The sequence below is a fragment of the Lissotriton vulgaris genome, chromosome 12 (genome assembly GCF_964263255.1).
Source record: "Lissotriton vulgaris chromosome 12, aLisVul1.2, whole genome shotgun sequence".
Taxonomy (NCBI): domain Eukaryota; kingdom Metazoa; phylum Chordata; class Amphibia; order Caudata; family Salamandridae; genus Lissotriton; species Lissotriton vulgaris.
Genome location: NC_141700.1, coordinates 24,042,101 through 24,065,364, shown reverse-complemented (window position 1 = coordinate 24,065,364; position 23,264 = coordinate 24,042,101). Strand labels below are relative to the sequence as shown.

The 23,264-nt window shown below is 53.5% G+C and overlaps 1 protein-coding gene across 2 annotated transcripts in view; it reads right to left on the bottom strand.

The window, feature by feature from the left end:
• Window positions 1-209: 209 nt before the first annotated feature.
• Window positions 210-23,264, bottom strand: part of CCDC124 (coiled-coil domain containing 124) — a 62,990-nt gene continuing 39,935 nt past the window's right edge. For both annotated transcript variants that reach the window (XM_086946803.1, XM_086946804.1), the window contains 3 exons: window positions 5,281-5,464; window positions 2,463-2,577; window positions 210-1,469 (listed from right to left, as the gene is read on the bottom strand). In XM_086946803.1, the coding sequence (XP_086802929.1) occupies window positions 1,265-1,469; window positions 2,463-2,577; window positions 5,281-5,464 (504 nt within the window). In that variant the 3' untranslated portion in view covers window positions 210-1,264. The remainder of the gene's footprint in view (window positions 1,470-2,462; window positions 2,578-5,280; window positions 5,465-23,264) is intronic.

Genomic DNA, 23,264 nt, shown 5'->3' with positions numbered 1-23,264 from the left:
TAAACATTACTCATCTGATCAGGACTCACCGTTACCATGAAGAACAAACGATCAAGAAATCAAGTGCCAGTTCCGTACCATTACAGATCTTTGTGAGCTTCATAAGCAAAGAACAAGGTGCTATCGGCGGATTCACAACAGCAAGGTACATTTCAACATTAAGCAAACAGGTACTGACAATGCAACAAAAAAAGAGAGACATGCTTCAATCAGCAGCAAAAAGTTCCTTTTACTCAAACTCTCTGGGCAGCGAAACTCCAGTATACCAGGCTGGAAGGGACTCAAGAGATAACACTGACCACACCAAAGTGGCGTTGAAGAGCATGAAACAGCTGCCTTCAGTGAAAATTTAAAGGGCACAAAACCTAGCTGTAGTGAGCAATAGTTTAATGGGTGGAATAGACACCAGATGACACCATCATGATTTCAGGAACAAAGTAAGGCCTATGAAAATAACTGCTGCCACAGCCCTAATTCACCAGCTTGGCGCTGGATTCGAATAGACCTAGGGGGCGCTTGGCGAGGAGTAGGGGGAGAGCAAATAGGGAGGAACAGCAACAGATAATTATGATGGGTGTGTTACCCCAAAGCAAGCTCTGAATTTCAAGCCAACCCAGTTGTAAATCTTCGGTCTAGAGTGTTGTTCATACTGACTCACCCCTTCCAACAGGCAGAACAGAATCCAACACTGCTTCTACAAGGGCGACTGTAAACCAGGCCCTTCCCTGCCCTGAGAGGGCCATCACATTCTCACCAGACAGACACTCATTGCTCATGTCTTGATCGACAGGTGCTCTTACTCAGAGGCATTCTCGCTGAGAAAGTCAGTCTTCCACATGCATGAACTGCATGATGTTTAGTGAGTGTCATTCATGCCAACAGTACCTCGCTCTACAACCAACAGTGATCAGGAGCGAGACGACAAGAGCTCTGAGAGGGGTTGCTATCGGTAACAAGGTCAGAGGCTTCAGAGACAAGACAACTGTAGGAAGGAACCGATCCAGAAAAAGCTTTCTGAAAGTTCTGAAATAAGCTTTAGAATCAAAACAGGAGACAGAACTTGAGCTGATTTGTAGAACTCTGGCCCAAAGCAGCGCTTTCACAGATTACACAGCTTTTTCACAAGTATTGCAAAGGATAAAGTCCCCATAGAATGTATTTCCCTAGATTGATAAATTCTTGGTTCTTCCCATGCTTCTCCTTTGTTGCAGTTTGACCAGGTTGCCCTTCCCACCGAGGAAGGAATGGCCGGACTGGAGGTTCCCTACTTTGGTGCATTGTAGCTGACGTGCCTCTGGTTCAAGGGGTTTTCTGGGGACTTCATCCACTCCTTCTTCAGGAGCTGCTTCAGCTGCGACAGACGCATGTTCGGGTTCTCCTGCTTGAGGCGCGGCATGTTGAGCTCTTCGTAGGCTGCGAATGCGGCTTTCATGCGCCGCTCGGGATGGCGGTCCAGCTCTTCTGCGACACTTGAAACAGAAAAAAAAACAAAGGGTAAGCCACCTTGAACTAAGCCCATGCACACACTTTGAATTGCCACGTATGCTGGGTGTTGGGTTCAACTGAAGTAGAACTACAAACACCTATTTCGGAAACAAACATTCTCTAGTTCCAACTCCAACTCTAAAGTAATGCCTGCAGTGCTTCAGCAGAGACCTCTCCTCATACTGCCTGCACAGAGTGAAGCCAACAGAGGGAGGTGTGGTTGGGTCTACTCCGAGGTTCTCTCGTGTCAAGGGAATCTTAGCCCTGAGCTCAAACATCACTCCTGGGGACTGAAAGAGATGCAAACAGCAGCATTCTCAATGTTGGTTTTAATATCAAATAGTCAGCACTAGATTGTATGTCCTGAGGCGCTCAAGATTCCTTGGAGCACCACAAACAAGGCAAAGAGTTGGGGAAGCAACTCTTTTCAGCTTTGACACGCAACATCTACAGAACCATTATGGAAAACAGATTGCATACTACCAGTACTCGAAGTGGACGTTCAGCCATTGGCCCGTTTGGTTTAGGAACCTCAACCTTCTTCATCCATTAGCTAGAGACGCTGCCCGTCACATCTTAGACCTACCCACATGAGCATTTTAGTCTCTACCTTTCACGCTATTTCCTTCCGCCTCCATTGGAGGACACGAGGGACTATTTTATATCAGTAATCTGGCGGCAAAGGGCCTGCTGACACTGCGGGTCAATGGATGCTACAGAAAGAAAGGGCGGCTGCACGGTGGGAGGCGCTTGTCAGAGGGTCACATCTCTTAGGTGAATGTTTTGTAGGGTGCAGTGGAGTGAACCAGGGGGGCAGGCATTTCATACAAAGTAAACACACACAATCAGACAAGTTATTTCTGAGCCCTATGGGGAGGAGTGGATGAGTCTGGTGTACTGTTCCCTACTGAACCTGTACGAGGAAGAGAAGCCCTTAGTTCACCAGGGAGTGGATGCTACAAGTAAACAACAGGTACCTGAGCACGGAGATGGCATCTTCGACTGTTCTCGCTTCCACGGTCCCTTCCTCCAGGACTCTGCGGTTTATGTTCTCTTCCAGCGGGGTTTCAATGTGGCTTTTTGGCTTCTCAGCTGCACAGAAACAAGACAGAAATAACCTCGCTATACTCGCCAAATAAAAAGATTCGTCAACCTCCGAAACTTAAGTGCACGCTTGAGTTGTGTGGTTTGCAGTGAAGGTTCTTCTCCAGAGTTAGGGGACAAAACTTAGGAGTCGGCAGAAGTGGAGAAGAGTGTAAGTCGAGGGGCAATACCCGCCTGTCACTCGCAGGGACGGAGCAGAGGGCTCAGGGCACTCCGGACGGGTGGAAGCCAGGAGTACCACAGGCACACAGAGGCAGGAGGCTGCAGATGGTACCGCAGGATCGCTCCCCGGAAGAGAGACACTATTCAAGGGCGCCTGTGTGCCTGGGGGGACAGGGCCCGAGGCCCTCTTCTCACCCGCCCCCCACTATATACCATGCAGCTCCTTCTAGTAGGATCAGCTGCAGCCCCCCTTGTGACGGGGGCCGCTTCCTGCTCCACTAATGTCTCTGCTTGATATTTCATGCACCAGGGCCAGCAAAAACTTTTATGAAGCGCATTCAAGATTACAAATGTCTCTAGATGCGGATATTTCCTTGGTCATATCAATAGTAAGAAAAAAGGGGGAAAAAACCATACGAATGGATCCATATTGGAGTCACAATGTTATACTGCAGCCCCCTGCTCTCTCGCATGGGACCCCTTGCCTACTGCTGTACGCTTGCATTTCTTGCACTGCACCCCAGTGCAGAGCACGGCAGCAACCTTCGCCCTCGCCTGCTGTGAAGCGATTGTTGCAGCAAGCTCGGCTATGGAGCCAGGAAGCCCATTGTACAGCACTGGAGCCAACACTGGGCCATCGCTTGCAGCGCAAACACCCTCAGCGCACATCACCCGCCGCACAGGCCTCCCGTGCTGCACCTGATAACCCTCAGCTCCTTTACCTATACACAGCCCTTACCCTACCCCCTTAGCACACATCACCTGCCGCACAGGCCTCTAGTGCTGCACCTGATCACCTGAGCTCCTTTACCTATACACAGCCCTTGCCCTACACCCTTAGCGCACATCACCTGCCGCACAGGCCTCCCGTGCTACACCTGATAACCCTCAGCTCCTTTACCTATACACAGCGCTCAACCGTACCCTCTTAGCGCACATCACCTGCCGCACAGGCCTCTAGTGCTGCACCTGAGCTCCTTTACCTATATACAGCCCTCGTCCTATCCCCTAAGACAACGTCACATGCCGCACAGGCCTCTAGTGCTGCACCTGATCACCTGAGCCTCTTTACCTATACACAGCCCTCACCCTACCCCCTATGACAACGTCACATGCCGCACAGGCCTCTAGTGCTGCACCTGATAACCCTCAGCTCCTTTACCTATACACAGCCCTCACCCTACCCCCTTAGTGCACATCACCTGCCGCACAGGCCTCTAGTGCTGCACCTGATCACCTGAGCCTCTTTACCTATACACAGCCCTCACCCTACCCCCTTAGACAACATCACCTGCCGCACAGGCCTCTAGTGCTGCACCTGATCACCTGAGCCTCTTTACCTATACACAGCCCTCACCCTACCCCCTTAGACAACATCACCTGCCGCACAGGCCTCTAGTGCTGCACCTGATCACCTGAGCTCCTTTACCTATACACAGCCCTCATCCTACCCCCTAAGACAACGTCACATGCCGCACAGGCCTCTAGTGCTGCACCTGATCACCTGAGCTCCTTTACCTATACACAGCCCTCATCCTACCCCCTAAGACAACGTCACATGCCGCACAGGCCTCTAGTGCTGCACCTGATAACCCTCAGCTCCTTTACCTATACACAGCCCTCACCCTACCCCCTTAGTGCACATCACCTGCCGCACAGGCCTCTAGTGCTGCACCTGATCACCTGAGCCTCTTTACCTATACACAGCCCTCACCCTACCCCCTTAGACAACATCACCTGCCGTACAGGCCTCTAGTGCTGCACCTGATCACCTGAGCCTCTTTACCTATACACAGCCCTCACCCTACCCCCTTAGACAACATCACCTGCCGCACAGGCCTCTAGTGCTGCACCTGATCACCTGAGCTCCTTTACCTATACACAGCCCTCATCCTACCCCCTAAGACAACGTCACATGCCGCACAGGCCTCTAGTGCTGCACCTGAGCTCCTTTACCTATACACAGCCCTCGTCCTACCCCCTTAGACAACGTCACATGCCGCACAGGCCTCTAGTGCTGCACCTGATCACCTGAGCTCCTTTACCTATACACAGCCCTCATCCTACCCCCTAAGACAACGTCACATGCCGCACAGGCCTCTAGTGCTGCACCTGATCACCTGAGCTCCTTTACCTATACACAGCCCTCATCCTACCCCCTAAGACAACGTCACATGCCGCACAGGCCTCTAGTGCTGCACCTGATAACCCTCAGCTCCTTTACCTATACACAGCCCTCAACCGTACCCCCTTAGTGCACATCACCTGCCTCACAGGCCTCTAGTGCTGCACCTGATCACCTGAGCCTCTTTACCTATACACAGCCCTCGTCCTACCCCCTTAGACAACGTCACCTGCCGCACAGGCCTCCCGTGCTGCACCTGATCCCCTGAGCTTCTTTACCTATACACAGCCCCGCCCACCCCGGACAGGTGTCCCTGGGTCCATGCACAGCCAGAGGAGGCGGGGCCAGGGACCTCGCGGGTCTCCTGAGCAGAAGGCCCGCCCTGCTGAGCATGCGCCACCCACCTGATCTGCTGGCTTCCTGCTCTTCCGCGCGCAGCGTCTCCTCGATCTGGGCACGGGTTATTTTTGGCGGGGTGGCCAGGCTCTTCTGCAGCTTGCCCCGCAGCGTTGCGGCCTCTTCATCCAGGAGCCGCTGGGCCTCCTTCTTGCGTTCCAGCTGCTCCAAGCGCCGCTTTTCTCGGTCCTCCTAAGGGGTGAGAGGGGACATGTTGCTGGTCATTGGGGATGGGGCAATACATGTGTTATATGGGGGGGGGGGGGGGGACGATTAAAGAGGCTGGAGAGAAACTTCCACAGAAGCTAATGGGAGGATCACCACAGAGAGCCCTCCCTCCCTCTGTTAATGCAGCGATGGGAACCTTCCTCGCGAATGCACCCGTCCTGACAAACGCTGCTGGCAATGAACCTACATTCTCCGGCCGGGAGTCGATAGAAGCCTCTGCCCCTCACCTCGGCGCGGGCGTGTCTTTTGTTTCAAGCTGCCCCTCTTACAGACCCATCCATCAGCTCTCGCCTGCCCTGCGGCTTCCGCTGTGTGGAGTCACTGGGAGCCTCCCTCGGGGCCCTGTCCCTAAAAGCCTGGTGGGAGCAGCTCCAAGGGGTGCAGTGACGGGCTAGAGTGTGAGGTGAAGGGGGCAGTGATCATACCACGAACACTGCACCTTTCAGTGTTAGCAGCAGCACTCTCCCAAACTCACTCCTACACTTTCATAGAAGGCCCAGGGCCGAGGAACTCCCGCAAGAAACCCTCACATAGTGGTCAGAAGCAGTCCTTTCACGACCATGTAGGATGCCTTCCTTGGGCAGACATTAGAAAGCACAACTGAGGTATCACCCTCAGAGATGCAGTCATGCACCACTGAGGTACCATCCCAGGGAGATGCCATCATGCACCACTGAGGTACCATCCCCAGAGATGCCGTCATGCACCACTGAGATACCATCCCCAGAGGATGTCACCATGCACCACTGAGATACCACCCCCAGAGATGCCGTCATGCACCACTGAGATACCATCCCCAGAGAGATGCCATCATGCACCACTGAGGTACCATCCCCAGAGATGCCGTCATGCACCACTGAGATACCATCCCCAGAGATGCCGTCATGCACCACTGAGATACCATCCCAAGAGATGACGTCATGCACCACTGAGATACCATCCCCAGAGATGATGTCATGCACCACTGAGGTACCATTCCCAGAGATGACGTCATGCACCACTGAGATACCATCCCCAGAGGATGTCACCATGCACCACTGAGATACCACCCCCAGAGATGCCGTCATGCACCACTGAGATACCATCCCCAGGGAGATGCCATCATGCACCACTGAGGTACCATCCCCAGAGATGCTGTCATGCACCACTGAGATACCATCCCAAGAGATGACATCATGCACCACTGAGGTACCATCCGCAGAGATGATGTCATGCACCACTGAGATACCATCCCAGGGAGATGCCATCATGCACCACTGAGGTACCATCCCCAGAGATGACGTCATGCACCACTGAGATACCATCCCCAGAGATGACGTCATGCACCACTGAGATACCATCCCCAGAGATGACGTCATGCACCACTGAGATACCACCCCCAGAGATGCCGTCATGCACCACTGAGATACCATCCCCAGGGGATGTCACCATGCACCACTGAGATACCACCCCCAGAGATGCCGTCATGCACCACTGAGATACCATCCCCTGAGATGACGTCATGCACCACTAAGATACCATCCCCAGAGATGACGTCATGCACCACTGAGATACCATCCCAAGAGATGACGTCATGCACCACTGAGATACCATCCCCAGAGATGACGTCATGCACCACTGAGATACCATCCCCAGGGGATGTCACCATGCACCACTGAGATACCACCCCCAGAGATGCTGTCATGCACCACTGAGATACCATCCCCAGAGATGACGTCATGCACCACTGAGATACCATGCCCAGGGAATGTCACCATGCACCACTGAGATACCACCCCCAGAGATGCCGTCATGCACCACTGAGATACCATCCCAAGAGATGACGTCATGCACCACTGAGATACCACCCCCAGAGATGCCGTCATGCACCACTGAGATACCATCCCAAGAGATGACGTCATGCACCACTGAGATACCATCCCCAGAGATGACGTCATGCACCACTGAGATACCATCCCCAGAGATGCCGTCATGCACCACTGAGATACCATCCCAAGAGATGCCATCATGCACCACTGAGATACCATCCCCAGGGAGATGCCATCATGCACAACGGGGGTACCATCCCCAGAGATGACGTCATGTACAACTGAGGTACCATCCCCCATATACACGTACATCTGAAATACAAAGAAGAGATTAATTCAGTAGCCCCCCTCTTAGCCAACGATTTAGAGGATGCACATGCAAGAGCCGGCTGTTCCCTTCCTTGACCCAGAGAAGACCATCTATGACATGAAGGGCCCAGGCCGCATGCGCCAGATGCATCACTCGCGGGGTTTGCTGGGGGCAGACCCTACTCCAGTCCTTGGGCCTTCTGGTGGTCACAGCCATGTAACCCTCTGTACAAAGTCATAGGGGTAGAGGATTTGGGGTTTAGGATTAGCAACTAAAAGCGGGAGAATGGCTTCTACGCCTTTTACAGAATGAACAAAAGTACAAAGGCTTTCTTTCCCCGTTACTGTGAAGTACAAAGCCTGAGGATGGCTGGGGCTGCTTTTCAACAGCTCTTATGGTGCACTAGGTGAACACGTTCCACCCCATACCGCCTCTTCATCTTCTATCCTAGAGCTGCTGGCATGCCCATCAGTACCCGTGGGCAGGGTGGCCACAGAAACCCAAGCACGCCCCACTGCCCGGCCAAGCCTGTCCCTTCTGAATGTTAATAGAGTCTCAAATACGTGGTAGATGTCCTGGAACGAAATCTCCATCAAGGGAACTAGCTGAAGGCCTGAGCAGAACATTTATAATTAACTGATGGGTCTATGGTCATGAGGTGCAGAACGGCAATGGCCTCCCTCAGGTGGGACTGGTAAAAGGAGTGCAAGGCTCACCCAAGCGCACAATGACATTTTCTGGTCCTATCTGCTACCTTAAGATCATTAATTGCTTTGAGATTAGCCTTCGAGAGAGAACATCAAAGTTTTTTTATTTTCCAATAAATAAGTGGCATCTGTTTTCACAGGAAACCCGACTTTAGTCTCAGACTTCTCTTTTCTTAAAATGAATTTTATTTTAGACATGCTTTATTCCTTTTCCTTAACAGATATTTATACTTCCCCTTCATTATTTAAATATGCCATCCCATCTTTAGTTTTATTTAACTGAAGACTGGAGCTCTCCACTCAAAGCCCAGTTATATTTATTCATATTTTTAATAAAAGCTCTTTGTGACCCCTAACGTGACTGACTCGAGAAAAATAGGTCACAAGTTTAGAAAGCTACGAGGTTGTTAAAAAGTGTTGTATCTGTTCTCTACTTTAGAAAGGAAAAGCAGCATCTCTACCCATCATTGCCAAAACAAGGCACCAGCCTTGCTTTAGTTTTAGTCTTGGACCTTACCCTTGGGGGGCCACTCACCAAGCCTCTGCTCAGACTGCCAGTTACTCTCAAAATGATGTAACTCCCACAGCCTCTGCTCAGGCTCTCAGTTGGATCCCTTTGAGGGTCACTTCACCTTGAGGACCGCTCACAGTGACTCAGCTAGGCTCCAAAGGATCCCTCTTAAAGCTGGAGGTAGCTTTACCCATAAGAGCCATCGATAGGTTCGCTGCTAGATGCATCTAACTGCCTGTGCTGACCCGCGAGGCAGGGTTACAGTCAGTCTTTTCCGTCCATGAATGGATATGGTTTGAGGTGCAAGACAGAAGTGCCATCCTGTAATTGCTGCCTACCCAGTCAATGCCAATGTGGTGGTTTAACTGCGGCACAATCCCATTTCGAGGTAAAATCCCTTATAACTCCCCTTTATGGCTTTTTCTTTCAAAGCCGAGCTAACCCCAGTAAAAGCACTCCAAGACAATCACAGGAACGCAACCTAAACAACCCAAAGACATCTACAAGAACACAATCGAATGGACCCAAGGGCAACTACGAGAAAACGATTTAACGTACCAAAGGACATATACATGGATAGGATCTAAAGTACCCAAGGACATCTACAAGGATACAATCTAAAGCACCCAAGGACGTATACGTGGATACGATCTAAAGCACCAAAGGACATCTACAAGGATACAATCTAAAGCACCCAAGGACATCTACAAGGATACAATCTAAAGCACTCAAGAACGTATACGTGGATACGATCTAAAGCACTCAAGAACGTATACGTGGATACGATCTAATGCATCCAAAGACCTCTACAACGATACGATCTAAAGCATCCAAAGACATCTACAACGATACGATCAAAAGCATCCAAATACATCTACAACGATACGATCTAAAGCACCCAGGAACACATACATGGGTACGATCTTAGGCACCCAAGGACATCTACAACGATACGATCTAAAGCACCCAAGGACATCTACAAGGATACAATCTAAAGCACCCAAGGACATATACATGGGTACGATCTAGAGCATCCAAGAACATATACATGGGTACGATCTAAAGCATCCAAGGACGTATACGTGGTTATGATCTAAAGCACCCAAGGACATCTACAAGGATACAATCTAAAGCACCCAAGGACGTATACAAGGATACGATCTAAAGCACCCAAGGACACCTACAAGGATACAATCTAAAGCACCCAAGGACATATACATGGGTACGATCTAAAGCACCCAAGGACATCCACAACGATACGATCTAAAGCATCCAAAGACATCTACAAGGATACAACCTAAAGCACCCAAGGACATATACATGGGTACGATACAAAGCATACAAGGACATATACATGGGTACGAACTAAAGCACCCAAGGACATCCACAACGATACGATCTAAAGCATCCAAAGACATCTACAAGGATACAACCTAAAGCACCCAAGGACATATACATGGGTACGATACAAAGCATACAAGGACATATACATGGGTACGAACTAAAGCATCTAAGGACTTATACGTGGATACGATCTAAAGCATCCAAAGACATCTACAACAATACGATCATAAGCAACCAAGGGCCATCTACAAGGATACAATCTAAAGCACCCACGGACATCTACAACGATACGATCTAAAGCACCAAAGGACATCTACAAGGATACAACCTAAAGCACCCAAGGACATATACATGGGTACGATCTAAAGCACCCAAGGACATCTACAAGGATACAACCTAAAGCACCCAAGGACATATACATCGGTACGATCTCAAGCATCCAAGGACGTATACGTGGATCTAAAGCATCCAAAGACATCTACAACAATACGATCTAAAGCACCAAAGGAATATCTACAAGGATACAACCTAAAGCACCCAAGGACATATACATGGGTACGATCTCAAGCATCCAAGGACGTATACGTGGATACGATCCAAAGCCTCCAAAGACATCTACAACAATAAGATCTAAAGCACCAAAGGACATCTAAAAGGATACAATCTAAAGCGCCTAAACAGATCTACAAGAACAGGATGTAAAGCACCCAAAGAGAGCTACAGAACATGATCAAACGCACCCAAAGACACCTACAAGTGTGCAATCAAAAGGACATCTAAGAGGAAACGATCTAAAGCAACCAGAGCCTACTACAATGATGCAATCTTAAGCACCACAATATATCTACAAGAACAGGATCTATAGGACCTAGAGAAATCTACAAGAACTGGATCTAAAGCTCCTAAATACATATACAAGGATGTAATCAAAAGCACCCAAAGACATCTATAGGAATACGATTTCTGATCTGCCGACTAAGACAGTCATTGAGAGTGCAGTGCTTCCCTGGAAGGAAATAACTTTTATTATCCCAAAACTTAAGTTTACGAATGCCCTTCCACATACACTAATGAAAAATCTTTAATCATTTAAAACACTCCAAAAATCATACTCTGCTAAACTGCACAACAGTGATAAGTGCCTTGTGAGGGATGCTTCCAAGACCGTACATGCCATCTTAAAAATCGCAAAAAGAAAACTCAAAATCGGAACCATGCTAACCTGCAACACAAGTCCATCGTCCAACCAAAATTTGAAAAATCTCCATACAAGTAAGATTTTTTAAATGTCAAAATCATGTGTTGCCCCTCCATGCGACAGCTGCCACCTCACCTCATCGATACATTATTCTTGAGGGATAACAGACACAAATACTGAAGGTAGGTTTTTCTCCTAAAGTCGACTGGTACATTACGCCAGAGCTACAGACGAGAGTGGGTGTATTAGAGAGAGGTGGTACAGGCCAGCAGTCAAGAACCATGACACCAGAACATAGGATAGATAGTCTCATCAAGATCTGATGAAGTTATGGTCCTTTTGGAGTCCATCAAGGAGGAACAGTAGAAATGGTTCCTGGCAGCCTAGTCGCGTCTATCTAACACTATGGGGTGTCAAAAGCCGCTTCACACACCACTGCATGGCCGTTTACCTCCTCCAAATCACGGGTGGAGTTGTTGCTTTTTAGTATTGCAGCTCTGGAAAGAAACATAAAATGGCTGTCTTCTCCATGGGAAAGATTGTTTATGGAGTGACAGAGGACCTATCAGTTACTGCTTAAGTCGAGTCTTGAATATCTAATATGAAACTGCAGGTGTCCATTTTGGGAAGAACGACAAGAGTCCCACACTGAGACAGACTGACACACACACACACCAGATGTCCAATTGGGGCAAGTAGCTTGGCGCTGCACTTTCTTACCATAGTTCCTACCACCAAGAGGGTTAAACAAGGTTGTCTTCTGCCTCCCCTTTTATTTAAATGATGTATTTAAAGTCTTAGCTACTGCCTTCATGATATAAACAGTGTCCCCTGCGGTGGCCATTCTTCATACAGCGATGCTGACTGCCACCAATAAAAGGCTACTAGTCAGCCATCATCCAGTGGGGTGGTAGAGCCTGCTGAACGAGTACTTCCTTTCTGTCAACTACGCAAAGGCCAATGTGATGTGGTTTGGTCAGTGTAAATGAAAATTCGTCTGGATGGATAAAGGGTTACAGATAGAAAGTGTGATTGAAGAAAGGTACTATATTCAGTGGAATGCAGGCATCGAAACATTTCCAAATGAAAGAAGGGCTGAGACTAAATCTGGGGCTAAATGTGTCATGTCTCAATTGACAAAGCACAGTTCCTCAATAGGTAATTGATTGGTACAATCTCTCTTAATCACATAAAGAAGAAATTGAATTACGTTTATATTGTGTTGCAGTTATATGGGCTCAGAAAAAGGTTGCCCAGTGAGATCTTATTAAGACTTTTCCTTAAAAGATACTTTAGGAATGCTAAATGCTTCTACTTGAGTGAGCCCGACGAAGGACAGGTAAGCGCACACCTTGAGGAAATATGTGCTGACACAAAACTGCTCAAATGGAGTGCATATGATCTTAAAAGCAAATGACCTAAAGAAAAAGGTTTAAAGTTGCAGAAGCTCTGGGTTGAGCACTTCGAAGACTTCTGTAACCTACTGACACTCCAATTAGGAAGACAGTTGGGTTCAAGTCCAGTGTGAAAATGCAGTATACAGCGGAGTATAATTATATTTTGCTTGAAAAGATCCATTTTTTTGTATGTCAATCATGTTGAGAAACTGGCATTTTCCGATGGAGACTGAACTACATTGAACACCATTTCCAAGAGAATCAGTTGACTTTTCTTGATGTGAAAAAAAAGTGGAAAAGTGTGTTGAGCTAATTAGTCATTCTGCACCCCAAAAATGTATGAAGCACAATAGGCACAAGTGAAATTTGCTTAGAAGTAACAAGGTCTGCTGAAGAATGTTCAGAAACTACTAGTTTTAAAATAACTTTAGTGTGGGGTGTATGACACACACAGGAGTTCGGACAAATATCTTGGGTTCCAACTTGACCACAATCTTAATTTTTACCACCAGCTGGACCATGGAAAAACGAAAGCAAAACAACTCCACTACGCCTTTAAATTTCTAGAGAGGAAGTTAAAAGGCTGTTGAACTGGTCACCTGCTAAAGGTAATTGCAGCAAAATGTATTCCAACTATGTCATAGGGGTCTGAATTGATAAACGCAAAAGATGCAACCGCCTTAAACCAAGCCCAGTCGAGCCTCTTTAAGAGTCTATTCTCAATCCCCAGGTACATCTCCCAGTCACAGATTCGACTGGAATAAGGGCTTAAAAACCAGAATCCAGCCGATAAGGAGCGATGGCCAAATATTACTGGCGGATGAGGCAAGCAGAGGAAAATGCCTTAGCCCACTCTTGCTGGGCAGAAATTAAACAGCAAGCAAAGCAAAATAATTCCATTGTCACTGTATTAAAAGAATCACTCGCAGACTTATACCTCGAAGAGGCCTGGCACACAATCACCTCCTACTCCGTGTCCACAAATTTTGTGAACACTGCAACCAAAGAAATCTCTCTGTTAATGGACAAAACTGCCTTTGCAAAAAAAAAAAAAAAAAATTATTCATGGGCAGTGATTCAAAGTTATCAGACGCTGAAACCACAACAATATCTGTCAGAATATTTCGCACATCCCAAAAAGCATTGTCTGACGATGCTACAGTTGTGGCACAACTCCACAGGGCATCCAAACTATAAAAGATTAGCCCTACACTGTGAGTGGCACAAGGCGGCACGGCACCCACACTATACAAGAACAGCCTTAGAGAGTGTGTGGTATATATCCGCAGGGCACGGCACCCACATTATACAGAACAGCCTTAGAGCGTGTGCGGCATTTATTCGCAGGGCATGGCACCCACGCCACACAAGAACAGCCTTAGAGGGCATGCAGCAAATATCCGCAGGGCACGGCACCCATGCCATACAGGAACAGCCTTAGAGGGCCTGCGGCATATAACACCAGGGCACGGCACCCACGCCATATAGGAACAGCCTTAGAGGGCCTGCAGCATTTAACACCAGGGCACGGCACCCACGCCATATAGGAACAGCCTTAGAGGGCCTGCGGCATATAACACCAGGGCACGGCACCCACGCCATATAGGAACAGCCTTAGAGGGCCTGCGGCATATAACACCAGGGCACGGCACCCACGCCATATAGGAGCAGCCTTAGAGGGCCTGCGGCATATAACACCAGGGCACGGCTCCCACGCCATATAGGAACAGCCTTAGAGGGCCTGCGGCATATAACACCAGGGCACGGCACCCACGCCATATAGGAACAGCCTTAGAGGGCCTGCGGCATATAACACCAGGGCACGGCTCCCACGCCATATAGGAGCAGCCTTAGAGGGCCTGCAGCATATAACACCAGGACAAGGCACCCACGCCATATAGGAACAGCCTTAGAGGGTGTGCGACATATATCCACAGGGCACAGCACCCACGCCATATGGAACACTCTTAGAGGGCCTGCGGCATATATCTGGCACCAACACTGTAAAAGAATAGCTGTAGAATGTGTGTGGAACATAGCCACAGGGCATGGCACCTATATTATAACATAGTCCGATCACGTGTGTGGCACAGGGCATAGCACCCACACTGTAAAAGAACAGCCCTAGAGCACGTGTGGTACAGGGCATGGTACCCACACTATAAAAAAAATACCCCTAGATCGCTTGTTGCACAAGGTTGCATGGCACCAAGACTGTACAGAACAGCCCATGAGTGCGAGTGGTACAAGGCTGCAGGGTATGGCACGCACACTGTACAGAACAGCCCATGAGTGAGAGTGGCACAAGCGTGCGCCTGGGGGCCAGGGACGTGCGCCTGGGGGCCAGGGATGTGCGCTTGGGGGCCAGGAATGTGCGCTTGGGGGCCAGGAATGTGCGCCTGGGGACCAGGGACGTGGGTCTGAACCAGGGACGTGCACCTGATCTCGGGTGCCAGGGATGTGGATCTGAGGACCAGGGACGTGCGCCTGCTCCAGGGGACCAGGGACGTGGGTCTGAGAACCAGGGACGTGCGCCTTGGGGAAGGGATGTGGGTCTAAGGACCAGGGACGTGCGCCTTGGGGAAGGGATGTGGGTCTAAGGACCAGGGACGTGAGCCTGGGGGAAGGGACGAGGGTCTGAACCAGGGACGTGCGCCTGATCTCGGGGGCCAGGGGCATGGGTCTGAGGACAAGGGACGTGAGCCTGGGCCAGGGACGTGGGTCTGAGGGGCGGGGACGTGGGTCTGAGGGGCAGGGACGTGGGTCTGAGGGGCAGGGACGTGGGTCTGAGGGGCAGGGACGTGGGTCAGAGGGGCAGGGACGTGGGTCAGAGGGGCAGGGATGTGGGTTTGAGGACCAGGAACGTGTGCCTGGGGGCAGGGACGTGGGTCTGAGGGCCAGGGATGTGGGCCTGGGGGCAGGGACGTGGGTCTGAGGACAAGGGACGTGCGCCTGGGGCAGGGACGTGGGTCTGAGGACCAGGGACGTGCGCCTGGGGCAGGGACGTGGGTCTGAGGGGCAGGGACGTGGGTCTGAGGACCAGGCACGTGCGCCTGGGGGCCAGGGACGTGGGTCTGAGGACCAGGAACGTGAGCCTGGGGGAAAGACGTGGGTCCGAGGACCAGGGAAGTGCGGCTGGGGGCAAGGACGTGGGTCTGAGGACCAGGGACGTGCGCCTGCTCCAGGGGATGAGGGACGTGGGTCGGAGGACCAGGGACGTGCGCCTGGGGCAGGGACATGGGTCTGCGGACCAGGGATGTGCGCCTGGGGGCCAGGGACGTGCGCCTTGGGGCCAGGGATGTGGGTCTGAGGACCAGGGACATGAGCCTGGGGGAACGGACGTGGGTCTGAGGACCAGGGACGTGCGCCTGGGGGCAGGGACGTAGGTCTGAGGATCAGGGACGTGCGCCTGGGGGCCAGGGACGTGGGTCTGAGGACCAGGGACGTGCGGCTGGGGGCAGGGACGTGGGTCTGAGGACCAGGGACGTGGGTCTGAGGACCAGGGACGTGGGTCTGAGGACCAGGGACGTGAGCCTTGGGGCAGGGACGTGAGTCTGCGGACCAGGGACATACCCCTGGGGTAGGGACGTGGGTCTGAGGACCAGGGACGTGCGCCTGCTCCAGGGGACCAGGGACGTGGGTCTTAGGATCAGGGACGTAGGTCTGAAGATGAGGGACGTGCGCCTGGGGCAGGGACGTGGGTCTGAGGACCAGGGACGTGAGCCTGGGGGAAGGGACGTGGGTCTGAGGACCTGGCACGTGCGCTTGGGGCAGGGACGTGGGTCTGAGGACCAGGGACGTGCACCTGGGGGAAGGTATGTGGGTCTGAGGACCAGGGACGTGCACCTGAGGGCAGGGACGTGGGTCTGAGGACCAGGGACGTGGGTCTGAGGACCAGGGACGTGTGCCTGGGGGCCAGGGACGTGGGTCCGAGGACCAGGGAAGTGCGGCTGGGGGCAAGGACGTGGGTCTGAGGACCAGGGACGTGCGCCTGCTCCAGGGGACGTGGGTCCGAGGACCAGGGACGTGAGCCTGGGGGAAGGGACGTGGGTCGGAGGACCAGGGACGTGCGCCTGGGGCAGGGACATGGGTCTGCGGACCAGGTATGTGCGCCTGGGGGCCAGGGACGTGCGCCTGGGGGCCAGGGATGTGGGTCCGAGGACCAGGGACGTGAGCCTGGGGGAACGGACGAGGGTCTGAGGACCAGAGACGTGCGACTGCTCCAGGGGACAAGGGACGTGGTTCTGAGGACCAGGGACGTGCGCCTGGGGGCCAGGGACGTGGGTCTGAGGACCAGGAACGTGTGCCTGGGGGCAGGGACGTGGGTCTATGGACCAGGGACGTGAACCTGGGGGCAGGGACTTGGGTCTGAGGATCAGGGACTTGGGTCTGAGGATCAGGGACGTGGGTCTGAGGATCAGGGACGTGCGCCTGAGGGCCAGGGACGTGCGCCTGAGGACCAGGAACGTGCGCCTGAGGACCAGGAACGTGAGCCTGGGGGAAGGGACGTGGGTCTGAGGGTCAGGGACGTGCGGCTGGGGGCAGGGACGTGGGTCTGAGGACCAGGGACGTGCGCTGGGGGGCAGCAACGTGGGTCTGAGGACCAGAGACATGTGCCTGGGGGCCAGGGACGTGGGTCTGAGGACCAGGAACGTGCGCCTGGGGGCAGGGACGTGGGTCTATGGACCAGGGACGTGAACCTGGGGGCAGGGACTTGGGTCTGAGGATCAGGGACGTGCGCCTGAGGGCCAGGGACGTGGGTCTGAGGACCAGGAACGTGAGCCTGGCGGAAGGGACGTGGGTCTGAGGGTCAGGGACGTGCGGCTGGGGGCAGGGACGTGGGTCTGAGGACCAGGGACGTGCGCTGGGGGGCAGCAACGTGGGTCTGAGGACCAGAGACATGTGCCTGGGGGCCAGGGTCGTGGGTCTGAGGACCAGGGACGTGCGCCTGCGGGCTGGGTCGTGGGTCTGAGGACCAGGGACGTGAGCCTGGGGGAAGGGACGTGGATCGGAGGACCAGGGACGTGCGCCTGGGGCAGGGACATGGGTCTGAGGACCAGGGATGTGCGCCTGGGGGCCAGGGACGTGCGCCTGGGGGCCAGGGACATGGGTCTGAGGGCCAGGGACGTGCACCTGCTCCAAGGGACCAGAGACGTGGGTCTAAGGACCAGGGACGTGTGCCTGGGTACCAGGGACGTGCAACTGGGGGCCAGGGACGTGGGTCTGAGGACCAGGGGCGTGAGCCTGGGGGAAGGGACGTGGGTCTGAGGACCAGGGACGTGCGCCTGGGGCCAGGGACGTGGGTCTGAGGACCAGGGACGTGCACCTGGGGCCAGGGACGTGGGTCTGAGGACCAGGAACGTGCGCCTGGGGGCAGGGACGTGGGTCTGAGGACCAGGGACGTGCGCCTGGGGCAGGGACGTGCGCCTGGGGGCCAGGGACATGGGTCTGAGGGCCAGGGACGTGCGCCTGGGGGCCAGGGACATGGGTCTGAGGGCCAGGGACGTGCGCCTGCTCCAAGGGATCAGAGACTTGGGTCTGAGGACCAGGGACGTGCGCCTGGGGCCAGGGACGTGGGTCTGAGGACCAGGGACGTGCGCCTGGGGCCAGGGACGTGGGTCTGAGGACCAGGAACGTGAGCCTGGGGGAAGGGACGTGGGTCTGAGGACCAGGGACGTGCGCCTGGGGCCAGGGACGTGGGTCTGAGGACCAGGGACGTGCGCCTGGGGCCAGGGCTGGGGCCAGGGACGTGGGTCTGAGGACCAGGGACGTGGGTCTGAGGACCAGGGACGTGCGCCTGGGGGCCCGGGACATGTGCCTGATCTCGGGGGCCAGGGACGTGGGTCTGAGGACCAGGGACGTGCGCCTGGGGGCAGGGACGTGGGTCTGAGGACCAGGGACGTGCGCCTGGGGGCAGGGACGTGCGCCTGGGGGCCAGGGACATGGGTCTGAGGGCCAGGGACGTGCGCCTGGGGGCCAGGGACATGGGTCTGAGGGCCAGGGACGTGCGCCTGCTCCAAGGGATCAGAGACTTGGGTCTGAGGACCAGGGACGTGTGCCTGGGTACCAGGGACGTGCGACTGGGGGCCAGGGACGTAGGTCTGAGGACCAGGCGCGTGAGCCTGGGGGAAGGGACGTGGGTCTGAGGACCAGGGACGTGCGCCTGGGGCCAGGGACGTGGGTCTGAGGACCAGGGACGTGCGCCTGGGGGCAGGGACGTGGGTCTGAGGACCAGGAACGTGAGCCTGGGGGAAGGGACGTGGGTCTGAGGACCAGGGACGTGCGCCTGGGGCCAGGGACGTGGGTCTGAGGACCAGGGACGTGCGCCTGGGGGAAGGGACGTGGGTCTGAGGACCAGGGACGTGCGCCTGGGGCCAGGGACGTGGGTCTGAGGACCAGAGACGTGCGCCTGGGGCCAGGGACGTGGGTCTGAGGACCAGGGACGTGGGTCTGAGGACCAGGGCGTGCGCCTGGGGCCCGGGACATGTGCCTGATCTCGGGGGCCAGGGACGTGGGTCTGAGGACCAGGGACGTGCGCCTGGGGGCCGGGGCGTGGGTCTGATGACCAGGGACGTGCGCCTGGGGGCCCGGGACATGTGCCTGATCTCGGGGGCCAGGGACGTGGGTCTGAGGACCAGGGACGTGCGCCTGGGGGCCGGGGCGTGGGTCTGATGACCAGGGACGTGCGCCTGGGGGCCCGGGACATGTGCCTGATCTCGGGGGCCAGGGACGTGGGTCTGAGGACCAGGGACGTGCGCCTGGGGGCCGGGGCGTGGGTCTGATGACCAGGGACGTGCGCCTGGGGGCCCGGGACATGTGCCTGATCTCGGGGGCCAGGGACGTGGGTCTGAGGACCAGGGACGTGCGCCTGGGGGCCGGGGCGTGGGTCTGATGACCCGGGACGTGCGCCTGGGGGTCAGGGACGTGCGCCTGATCTCGGGGCCAGGTATGTGCGCCTGATCTCGGGGGCCAGGGTCGGCCAGAGGAGGCTCGCCTCCTCTTCCGGGCCTCTACCTCGAGCCGAAGGCGCAGCCCGGCAGAGGCCAGCACTGCGTGCCCGGCCCCGGCTCGCCCCTCCCGCCCGCCCGCCCGCCCGCGGTGCAGGTGTGGGTTTCATGCAGGATCTTAATTACGTGTCCCATCCATAATTAACGGGGCTCCATAGCGAACTGATCAGGTGTTAAAAGAAATGGCTTATCTCTAAAGGGCGACGGTTCCCCCAAACAATCGCCCTAATGCGGCCTCTTTGGGCAGCAGAGCGGAACAAAATGCGGCACCGAAGCCCGTGCTAGCGGCGCTCCACCTTTCAACCTGAAGGCAGTGGTGCCCCGTGGAGCTCGGGACTGCGCAGCACGCGCACACTAGTGGGCGTGGTCAACAGGTCGGACCAATAACACACAGAAAGAACTGGACCCATGGAGAGGCTGTACTCTCTTCCACCAGGGGCTAGACTTCGCTCTCTGCTGCATCTGTTCTGCAGAAGCAAGAGCACAGGAATTAAGCGGCAAGATAATACCACATTATGCGGCAGAGTTAGCTAAACGACGTGTCAAGAAAAAGCGCATTTCGTCTTCGTATTACCGGATTATGGGTCATTTTCACATACTACCTGGGCACAGGTTTCACCTCATTAGTACCACTTGGATACCCAAATAAAGAACTAATCAACAGAAATGTGAGCGGTCTGCCGTCGCACAGGGCCTTGCACAGCACTCGCCACGTGTTTAGTAACGTTTGATCTACAGATTACGCAGCAGACGATGGATTATGTAGCAAAAGCATGCAAATAAAGCCACAAAAGCAACATCGCATTATTCCGTCGTCCCTGTGCTGCTGCCCAGTACCAGAAGGAAGCTTACCCATTTTTGCTGTTGCGCACCTGCTGAGTGTGACGAAAACCTGCTGGGGTGCCCCTGTAGTGGGCACTGCCTGTTCAGGAATGAAATGAAACCTTGTGATTTGGTCGGTTCTGCATCTGTTCTATTCGTGAAAGAAGCCTACACTGCTGATTGAGCTCCAAATAATCTGTGTGTGGGGGAAGCTTGCACTGCTGCTTTTTCTCTTACCGGTCTGTTTATTATAGAAACGTAAACTGCTGCTTTTTCTGCTTCCAGTTTCTATCAGAGATCCTTGCTCTGGGGCTTATTCTGCTGTCAGTCTGCATCAGGGAAGCTTACACTGCTGCTTGTTCTGCTGCCAGTCTGCATCAGGCAAGCTTGCACTGCTGCTTGTTCTTCTGCCAGTCCGTATCAGGGAAGCTTGCACTGCTGCTTGTTCTTCTGCTAGTCCGTATCAGGGAAGCTTACACTGCTGCTTGTTCTGCTGCCAGTCTGCATCAGGGAAGCTTGCACTGCTGCTTGTTCTTCTGCCAGTCCGTATCAGGGAAGCTTGCACTGCTGCTTGTTCTTCTGCCAGTCCGTATCAGGGAAGCTTGCACTGCTGCTTGTTCTTCTGCTAGTCCGTATCAGGGAAGCTTACACTGCTGCTAGTTCTTCTGCTAGTCCGTATCAGGGAAGCTTACACTGCTGCTAGTTCTTCTGCTAGTCCGTATCAGGGAAGCTTGCACTGCTGCTTGTTCTTCTGCTAGTCTGCATCAGGGAAGCTTACACTGCTGCTAGTTCTTCTGCTAGTCCGTATCAGGGAAGCTTGCACTGCTGCTTGTTCTGCTGCCAGTCCGTATCAGGGAAGCTTACACTGCTGCTTGTTCTTCTGCCAGTCTGCATCAGGGAAGCTTACACTGCTGCTAGTTCTTCTGCTAGTCCGTATCAGGGAAGCTTACACTGCTGCTAGTTCTTCTGCTAGTCCGTATCAGGGAAGCTTGCACTGCTGCTTGTTCTTCTGCTAGTCCGTATCAGGGAAGCTTGCAATGCTACTTGTTCTGCTGCTAGTCCGTATCAGGGAAGCTTACACTGCTGCTTGTTCTTCTGCCAGTCTGCATCAGGGAAGCTTACACTGCTGCTAGTTCTTCTGCTAGTCCGTATCAGGGAAGCTTACACTGCTGCTAGTTCTTCTGCTAGTCCGTATCAGGGAAGCTTGCACTGCTGCTTGTTCTTCTGCTAGTCCGTATCAGGGAAGCTTGCACTGCTGCTTGTTCTGCTGCCAGTCTGCATCAGGGAAGCTTACACTGCTGCTTGTTCTTCTGCCAGTCCGTATCAGGGAAGCTTACACTGCTGCTAGTTCTTCTGCTAGTCCGTATCAGGGAAGCTTGCACTGCTGCTTGTTCTTCTGCTAGTCCGTATCAGGGAAGCTTGCACTGCTGCTTGTTCTTCTGCTAGTCCGTATCAGGGAAGCTTACACTGCTGCTAGTTCTTCTGCTAGTCCGTATCAGGGAAGCTTGCACTGCTGCTTGTTCTTCTGCTAGTCCGTATCAGGGAAGCTTGCACTGCTGCTTGTTCTGCTGCCAGTCCGTATCAGGGAAGCTTGCACTGCTGCTTGTTCTTCTGCCAGTCCGCATCAGGGAAGCTTACACTGCTGCTAGTTCTTCTGCTAGTCTGTATCAGGGAAGCTTACACTGCTGCTACTTCTTCTGCTAGTCCGTATCAGGGAAGCTTGCACTGCTGCTTGTTCTTCTGCCAGTCTGCATCAGGGAAGCTTACACTGCTGCTAGTTCTTCTGCTAGTCCGTATCAGGGAAGCTTGCACTGCTGCTTGTTCGTCTGCTAGTCCGTATCAGGGAAGCTTGCACTGCTGCTTGTTCTGCTGCCAGTCCGTATCAGGGAAGCTTGCACTGCTGCTTGTTCTTCTGCCAGTCCGTATCAGGGAAGCTTGCACTGCTGCTTGTTCTTCTGCCAGTCCGTATCAGGGAAGCTTGCACTGCTGCTAGTTCTTCTGCTAGTCCGTATCAGGGAAGCTTGCACTGCTGCTTGTTCTTCTGCTAGTCCGTATCAGGGAAGCTTACACTGCTGCTAGTTCTTCTGCTAGTCCGTATCAGGGAAGCTTGCACTGCTGCTTGTTCTTCTGCCAGTCCGTATCAAGGAAGCTTGTACTGCTGCTTGTTCTTCTGCCAGTCCGTATAAGGGAAGCTTGCACTGCTGCTTGTTTTTCTGCCAGTCCGTATCAGGGAAGCTTGCACTGCTGCTTGTTCTGCTGCCAATCTGTATCAGGGACAAAAGGGGGTGGTGATGGACGGAACATCTGAACCAATCAAACACTCACACCCAGTCAACAGATCTGGGTTTAATCCATCACCGTTCTTTAGCCCACTCTGCCACCCCAGTTCAGACATGGCCATATGCAAATCAGTCTGACCCTGTGCCTCATGGGAACAGTCCAGCCCGAACTGCCAAGCCATGCCTTCCCTGGACCGGAAACAAGCTTCCTAGGACCGGTTTCTGGCATTCCAGCCGTCTTCAGCCAGGCTTGCTTGAATCCAGGGAAGGCATGGCTGACAGTCCGTATCAGGGAAGCTTACACTGCTGTATCTTCTCTTGCCAAAAGCACAAAGAACAAATGATGGACAAATGCTGAACATATCAAACATTCACCCCAGT